Genomic DNA, 8,702 nt, shown 5'->3' with positions numbered 1-8,702 from the left:
CGCTAGAGTTACCTATTCTGCACATCTCCAAATGAGATGAAAATTTATGGAGAATTGTTTTGGAATATATGAAAAATACTGGAGCAAATAGCTATCGGAGGGGGCCACCCTGGTGAGCACAAGACACGAGCCTTGGTGCACGTGTCGGGGAAAACTGATCCACGAACACCTATGGGGCCGGCGGACCGGGCCCCTTTCAGTTCAGCAAGGGGCGGAGGTCGCACGAAGAGCAGATCGAGGCGAGGCACACGAGCAGTTTACCCAGCTTCGGAGCTCTCCAGAGAGATAACACTCCTACTGCTGCTTGTCTGGTTGTATTATCTGGTGTTCTTGCTCTCGAGTGAGAGAGTGTGATGTTTTCTGGGCTACAAATGAATCGAAGCAAACTGTCCGAACCCCCTCTACGTTGCGCATGGGCCTCCTTTTATACGCTAAAGGGGTCACCGACAGGTGGCAACGCAGAGGAGGGTAAAAATGTAAAAAGCGAGGTAGTTGATACAGTTGCTTGTACAGTGCACCCTACCTAACCCTGACGGCAGGGGACAAGGGCATTAAATGCCCGTCTGAGTCGCCCGAACAGTACAGAAAAGGACCGTTAGGGGCGCCACCGTTCGCCACGATGGTGATCTTGTCAGCTTCGCATGCCACTGCGCACCGCTGGCTACACAGCCTCCCGCCATGCGCGCCCAGAGAGGCCCCTAGAGCGACACGTTGGTGGATGCACTGGAGCGTGGGCGCAGAGTGGCCGCCTGCCGCGACAAGCGCCTTGCCGCTGTTATTATCTCGCCGGGTCCAGAAGCTCGTCGCTCACCGGGCCTCGGGGTACCTTATTTAGTCTTCCCGGCAAGCTCCTCTTGCCGGGGCCTTGTTGCCTTGCCGGAGCGTGTGGCGCGTCGTGGCAAGTTCCTTGGAGCGCCTTGGTTGGCCTTCCCGGCAAGCTCCTCTTGCCGGGGTCTTGTCTCCTTAGCTTAAATACTTTGTTCTTGGATGGCTCCAAGGGAAACTTGGGGGATCTTGGCGTTCGCCCGGCAAGCCTTTGCGGCGGGGTGCTGCAACTGCCCGTGCACAAGTTCGGGGTACTAGGGTACCCTTATTCTAGTACACCGATAGCACGCTAGTGGGTTGTGGCCTCCTCGGCCCACCTTCGGTGCCCATCTTCTGGTATATAAGTCATTTTGACCTAGATAAAATGAAGGGAGGACTTTCGGGATCGAACTTGGGCAGGAGTACTTTTGCCCTCCAGCGGAGCGATTTCGCTGGGGGAACTTCCCTCCCGGAGGGGGAAATCATCATAATCATCATCACCAACAACCTTCTCATCTTTCGGAGGGAAATCTCCATCAACATCTTTAACAACACCATCTCCTCTCAAACCCTAGTTCATCTCTTGTGTTCAATCTTTATATCGGAACCTTTGATTGGTACATCTGGGTGACTAGTAGTGTTGATTACATCCTGTAGTTAATTACTAAATGGTTTATTTGGTGGAAGATTATATGTTCAGATCCATTATGCTATTTAATACCCCTCTGATCTTGAGCATGATTATCATTTGTGAGTAGTTACTTTTGTTCTTGAGGTCACGGGATAAATCATGTTGCAAGTAATCATGTGAACTTGATATGTGTGTTCGATATTTTGATGATATGTATGTTGTGATTGTCCTAGTGGTGTCATGTGAATGTCGACTACATGGCACTTCACCACATTTGGGCCTAAGGGAAAGCATTGTGGAGTAGTTATTAGATGATGGGTTGCTAGAGTGACAGAAGCTTAAACCCTAGTTTATGCGCTACTTCATAAGGGACCGATTTGGATCCAAAAGTTTAATGCTATGGTTAGATTTTATCTTAATATTTTTCTCGTAGTTATGGATGCTTGCGAGGGGGTTAATTATAAGTAGGAGGTTTCTTCAAGTAAGAACAACACCTAAGCACCGGTCCACACACATATCAAATTATCAAAGTAGCAAACATAAGTCAAACCGACATGATGAAAGAGACTAGATGAAATTCCCATGCATCCTCAAGAACGCTTTGCCTATTATAAGAAACCGTTTTGGCCTATCCATTGCCACAAAAGGATTGGGCTACCTTGCTGCATTTTATTTACTATTACCATTACTTGCTCATTACAAATTATCTTGCTATCAAACTATCTGTTCTCGACAATTTCAGTGCCTGCAGAAATTACCTTGCTGAAAACCACTTGTCATTTCCTGCTGCTCCTCGTTGGGTTTGACATTCTTACTTATCGAAAGGACTACGATTGATCATGTACACTTGTGGGTCATCAGGGAGCAGGGCGTACGTGTCGCTGTTTGGGCGGAGCAGCTTGGGTGTCGCGTCATGAGTGGAGATGGCGACCCGCTCCAGTCCGCCATTACCATTGTCGTCTCTCCCTTTGCTGCAATGATGCCAGCGGTGGTGCACCAAAGTCTGGCATAGAGAAGTCCAAGAGGGCGGGGGTGGGGATTGGGTTTGGTGTGGGAAGGGGAGCGAGCTGGGCGGGGCTAGAAGATGCGGAGCACAATCATGATCGTTCATTCGGCATCCAATGTTAGAGTATCTCAGTGAACGAGAAGCTTATAATTCGGCTACGGGAATAGCGGTCTGAGGATATTTGCCTCAGTACCAGCCCATGTGGGAGAAAGCAGTGCCTTGGACGCTCAGGTACGACCAAGATGCGCAATCCAATAGCCTAAATCATTGAAGGCATGAGAGAGCTCGGGAAGGGTTCAGTTTTACTTTCCTTAATGGCAGAAGTTTTCTACCATGGCCCGGTTCTTCAACTCTTCTCTTCTGTCTTTGCATATGGATCTTGCATTTGGGGTCCGCCACCACAAAACTTTTCACCACCATGTCGATGAACAAAATAATACTATACTATCTATAGCTAATAAAAATAAATGCAACATGAATTTCACACACAAGTCATAAAAATTACAATCACATGGCTCTAGCCATCATGGAGAACCATGACACACAGGTAATGTTAATAATTACAACATATAGACATCTCATACATATTCTCATTAATATGATGAAGGCTATACCACATCACATGCCCATCCAACAAAAACCAAGTTATACACCCCTAATCGATTTATGCAAATTTTAATTATCGTGGCTGCTAGGGTTTCGAAACAAACCGTCACTACCTACATTCACCATCAAGTGTTATTATTCAAGTTCCTAGATTAACATGCGGGGTAGATGACTCTCCGATATCTTTTGCATGTACTGGTGGAATGTTTTAGGCCGTGTATGACTAGGACTCATGGCCTCTTACTAAGAACCTGCAAGGCTTCCTTTAGGTAACCCAAACCATATACCGATTAGGGTAGTAGACTCCTTGTAGAACCAAAGGGCATGTGTATACCTTGGTCTACATGACCCTTAGATATGAGAAACATTGTACATGGATACACTAGTACGAATAGACAACAACAATGTTCACATAGTTTCAAAAACATGTTGTGGTTTTCTATGTTTGCAATATTTTTATGTGGTACTAACATACAAAATTAGTGCGCATCATATATTTTGAGTTATATTCTATTTAGTTTAATGAAAAGATACATTAGCATGTATTAAGAAACACTTCGATTTACTTCAATATCACACAATCTTACGGGTTGTTACTTTTTGTTGGTAACTTGTGCAATAAGTAATTGATGCTTCTCTCTCAAGCCAAAGTTGGACCTAGCTACATTAACTTTGAGTTTACTCAACGAGCATACCCTTTCTCTAAAATCAAATTAATAATGTTTGGCACATAACATCCTAAAGTGGGGCATTACTTAAAATCCATGTTCTTCTTAGTTCATCGCCGGGATACAAACCAACATGCTTTTGTATCAGCAAGAACATATTAAGTATTCAATTATAATAAAATCATTCGACATGCATATTGTTGCCCAGAAGAGGTTTAAAATACCAAATGAAAAAATACATAATTGAAATATTACTAGCTAAATTGTTCACATAGCACTTAATGGCATCTACCAGAGTCCATACAATGTGCTAGTATCGACACCTTGCCAACTAGAAGAACACTTTTCATGGAGCGTCGACATCATATCCACCATTTTCCATGGACAATTCGCCTACATTAGTGCCATTACAACCCAAGTAAGCATTACCCTGTAGGAATTCTTCATAGTATGACTGATCAGAAAGAGCATAAGCCCAGTGTTCGTAGCCAAAGGGGTCCTCAACGACGAAGTTATTGCCACTGGAGTCGATCAACATGGAGGAATCCTCTAGGTTGTGCTTGAATGTTGAGTCAACACTTCCATAGTTATGTGGTTTCTCTGGTATGTCATGAGGACATGCACAAGTCTGAAGGTCCAAATCTAGCTGTAGAGGTAGCTCAGGTACCTGATCAGGAATTGGTGGTAGAACAAAGTCCAACCGTTGTGTCGACGATGATGGAGTAGATTGGGACACTTGTCGTAACTTCATATGAAAATCTGGTACCAGCATGTGTTCCATTGGTGTTGGTATTGGGATCGAAAGCTTGAATGTTGAGTCAACACTTGCATAGTTATGTAGTTTATCTAGTATGCCGTGAGGACATTCACAAGTCTGATGGTCCAAATCCAGTTGCGGAGGTAGCTCATGTACCTGATTAGGAATTGGTGACAGAACAAAGTTTGAATGTTGTGCTAAAGATGAAGGAGTAGATTGGAACACTTGTGGCAACTTCATATGAAAATCTGGAAACGACATGTATTCATTGGTGTTGGTATTGGGACCGAAAGTACTAGATTTTGGGAAATATGGTGAGGAGACGATGATTGGGATGGTGAAGCAGTGGTGTTCGGGCTACCCCATGATAGGCCTCTCGGTGGTAGCAGGTTTTTGGTTGCACTTGGGCCATTGATATGCAATTGATGGCCATGATGCAATAGAGGCAACTGATGCCTTATGTTCTCCTGGACACGCGACAGGTCATTGAAGAGCTTATTGAGATCTTCTTCTTTGGAGAATATGAGATTTGATGTCATCCCAGGGTTGCCAACTTGGATCTCCTTCATACGTTGGATGTATAGTTTAGTTCTCTTATACTCCATTGTGTACTCATCCTCCAACTGAGCCACCTCAGATTGTAGTTGGCCAATCCTTGTAGCCAGCACACCACAAGTGGACGTATTCGTTGGTGGAACCCCATCTAGGAAACCATTAATAATGGGGTCAGCTGATGGTGTCCCAAATGAGTGCATCTTTCCGATGTTCGTCTCTAGGACGACGGCGACACTCGCTCCAGTGAGGGCAGAGAGGTCAACGGAGCACTTGAACAAACCAACACGCCGCTTGAAGAAGGTGACGACACACTCTTTTTCATTGTGGATGTACTTGATACCCAATCTCCTCTCCTTCCTTGGCATACTAAAATGGACAACTGGAAATCAACTTTCTACTACGAATATCTAGCTAGTTTGATCTAGAGAAATTGGTGTGAGATATCAGGATATGGGAGCCCCTTATATAGAAGGGAAAGGACCATTACGATTGTGTATCTTCTCTACAATACTACCGGAGTTTACTAAAAAAGTTTCATCTTTGTATGGTTGGGCCCATCTGTCATGGACATTTAGAGAATTGTGTATGATAAATTTTGGTGCTCATAAAGCTTTTCGAATGACAAAAAGGGAAGTTCTAATTTTCCCCTTATCAGTAGCCCCAAGTTGATTAAAATTTGATGTTACCATTGCTATTTGAGTAGACTATGTTTCTATACATCTATTATGAGCAATGACATACCCTTTTTGTGAACATGCTTTTATATGGAAACTATTAATGATTACCCAAATACTCATATATCAATATATTCCCATCCTTGTTTGGAAGTAAAATATTGATATGTGTGTACATGTTCCCACCCTTTATTTGAAAGCATTAAAGAATTGCTATATTTTGTGTACCTACATCCTTATTTGGAAACACTAACGAGGAGTTAAATCGAACAAAGTTTTATTTGAAGGCATGATATAAATGGCCCTGCCATGCCACAAAACAAGTCACATCCGTGACATTATGGATCGAACGGGAAAACATTATGTCATGGATGTGACACTTCTACGACGATAATTGTGACAAAAACACATATCATCATATATGTGGTGGGCTCCTACTTCTATGCCAAAAAATTATAACAGAAAATGGTATTTTCGTCCTAGGCGGGCCAGAAACGGACCTGTATGACATTCTTTGGGCCGTCCATGACGTAAAAAATTGTGGTAGAAGTAAGGGCGACGAAATTTTTAGGGAGTTCTCGGTATACGGTAGGGGTGGACAGGCCCAAGCGACCAAGTCATTTGCGTGTTTCTCTCGTACGCACGCGTGTGTGCGAGCCGTATTCACTAACTGACCCATGCGAGGTATTTTCTTACTAAGTCTTAGCGATTGATGCCTTTGCACTAAGTACTAAACACGACCGATCCATCCCTCGCACTATGTACTGAACTCGATTGATACCTTCACTGCTAACTGAACCTGAGCGATTCCTTCGCTACTAACTAAACTAGATCGATCCTTCTTGCGAAGATAGCCAGCCGGTGTTGACCCCGTGCGAGACGTAGCCAGCCGATGTCGGGTTGCCTCTCGATGAATAGTGCACGTTGCTGCCACGCGCATGATATAGATAGACACGAGTCGAGACTCATCGCTCGAGCCCCTTGTGCGAGACATGGTGAGTTTACCTAGCCGGTTAGTTGGCTGTGGATGAACAGTTCCCGTCGTTTCCGCCCACTCGTACACCCGACCCCAGCAGGTGGGTTGGTTGTGGATGCGTAGTACCCTGGCTGTGTGCAGGTGGTTGGCGCTAGATGAAGAGGAGCTTGGTCGATCGGGGAGGCCGTAGGCAGTTGCGGATGAATAGTAGCCCGTGGAGGCTGGGGGAAGTCGACGATGGATGAACAGTAGCCCATGGAGTCCCGTTTTGCAGTACGCCACACCCCTCCCGATGAACAGGATGCATTTTGACCGTTGGAGGTTTGCGAGAAGTCCGTTTCCTCCATTTTGTGGTACGCCAGACCCCTCCCAATGAACATGACCATGTTTCGACCATAGGCGGGTGATTACAAAAGTCTGTTTCATATGTTTTGCAGTACTCCAGACCCCTCCGGATGAACATGACCCTGTTTCGACTGTATGCGGTTGAACATAAGTGTGTTTCCTCCATTTTGTGGTACGCCAGACCCTGAGCCGGTGGGGTGAATGAACAGGACCCCGGTTCGGTTGTTTTGTCCAAGCATGTTGGCTGCCAATGAACAGAATGCATTCTGACCTAGTTGGTTGCCTCCCGATGAACACAATGTTGTTTCTCCGTTCCGACCCAGCCAGTTGGTTGCTGATAAACACGAGGCCATTGATGCCGTCGGTGGCCTCTCCATGTATACGAAAACACGAGCCATGGTCGTATGTATGCGCGAGTACGCATTCGTGACCCCGCCCGCATGTACATACGTGGCCGTATTTTTTGCAGCGTTGTTGTATGTATGTGTACACAATTTAGACAGGACTGCCTGAACTGCAAAGTTAGGGGCTCTACTACGACACATGACATTCCTTACTCAGTCACGGTTCATCATTACAGAGAGACCGATCGACTAGTATGTCTGTACATGTTTTACGATCAGACAGATAACACTACATACGCTTTTATCTTGTGGGTCTCAATTGTTAGGGGTGATAAGGAGGCACTTCCTTGCGTGCGAAGATATAGCTGGTGGGTCCCATTTGTCATGGGGAGGAATCATTTTTTCGCGCGTAATAAGGAGGGCATTTCCTTGCATGCGAAGATGTCTAGTGTGTCCTAGCTATTAGGGAGAGGAAGCATTTCTCCCATGTAATAAGGAGGCACTTCCTTGCATGCAAAGATATAGCTGGTGTGTCCTAGCTGTCAGGGGGAGGAATCATTTTTGTTGTTCATAATAAGGAGGAACTTCCTTGCATGTGAATATGTCTAGTGGGTCCTAGCTGTCAGGGGGAGGAAGCATTTTTCACGTAATAAAGAGGCACTTCCTTGCATGCAAAGTTGTAGCTAGCGGGTTCTAGCTGTTAGGGGGAGGAATCATTTGTCTTGCATGTAATAAGGAGGCATTTTCTTCTGTGCGATGATGTAGTTGGTGGGTCCTAGCTATCAGGGGGAGGAATCATTTTTTCGTGTAATAAGGAGGCACTTATTTGCATGCGAAGATGTAGGTGGTGGGTCCCAACTGTTAGGGGGGAGAAATCATTTTTTGCTCATAGTAAGGAGGCACTTCCCTGTGTGCAAAGATGTAGCTGCTGGGTCCTAGTTGTCAAGGGGAAGAATCATTTTTTGCATGTAATAAGGAGGCACTTCCTTGCGTGCGAAGATGTAGCTGGTGGGTCCTAGCTGTCAGGGGGAGGAGGCATTTTTTCATGTAATAAGGAAGAAATTCATTGCATGCGAAGATGTAGCTGGTGGGACCTAGTTATCAGGGGAGGAATCATTTTTCTTGCACGTAATAAGGAGGCTCTTCCTTGCATGCGACCATGGACGTCGCAGGTCCCAGCTATCAGCTTCTCCATGTATAGTCCTCTTCTGATGGTTGTCGTTCATTGACCAAGTTGACGACGCCATGCCAAGGCGATGGACGATGGCAAGGCCTAGGAAAGGAAGGACCTGAAACCGGGAAAGAGTCGGTAGTGGTTTCCCACGTGGAGGGGAGT

At 45.4% G+C, this 8,702-nt stretch overlaps 1 protein-coding gene across 1 annotated transcript; it reads right to left on the bottom strand.

Moving 5' to 3' along the window:
- Window positions 1-4,061: 4,061 nt before the first annotated feature.
- Window positions 4,062-5,401, bottom strand: LOC119333649 (agamous-like MADS-box protein AGL28). Its single transcript, XM_037606479.1, has 3 exons — window positions 4,834-5,401; window positions 4,629-4,720; window positions 4,062-4,382 (listed from the first exon to the last, which is right to left on the bottom strand). Exons 1-3 carry the CDS (start codon window positions 5,390-5,392, stop codon window positions 4,062-4,064), a joined length of 972 nt encoding a protein of 323 aa, XP_037462376.1. The 5' UTR covers window positions 5,393-5,401.
- Between the last annotated feature and the right edge of the window lie 3,301 nt (window positions 5,402-8,702).

The sequence above is a fragment of the Triticum dicoccoides genome, chromosome 7A (assembly GCF_002162155.2).
Source record: "Triticum dicoccoides isolate Atlit2015 ecotype Zavitan chromosome 7A, WEW_v2.0, whole genome shotgun sequence".
Classification (NCBI taxonomy): Eukaryota; Viridiplantae; Streptophyta; class Magnoliopsida; order Poales; family Poaceae; genus Triticum; species Triticum dicoccoides.
Note: the sequence above shows the minus strand (reverse complement) of the source record. Positions and strands in the feature narration are given on the sequence as shown.

Excerpts from the sequence above, each read along its gene's own strand:
- LOC119333649 (XM_037606479.1), bottom strand. The coding sequence starts at position 5,392 with ATGCCAAGGAAGGAGAGGAGATTGGGTATCAAGTACATCCACAATGAA. Across the intron at positions 4,721-4,833 it reads ACCGAGAGGCCTATCATGGG|ATTTTCATATGAAGTTGCCA; the intron begins GTAGCCCGAACA and ends TGTCGTTTCCAG. Across the intron at positions 4,383-4,628 it reads TGTCACCAATTCCTAATCAG|GTACCTGAGCTACCTCTACA; the intron begins GTACATGAGCTA and ends ATTCCTGATCAG.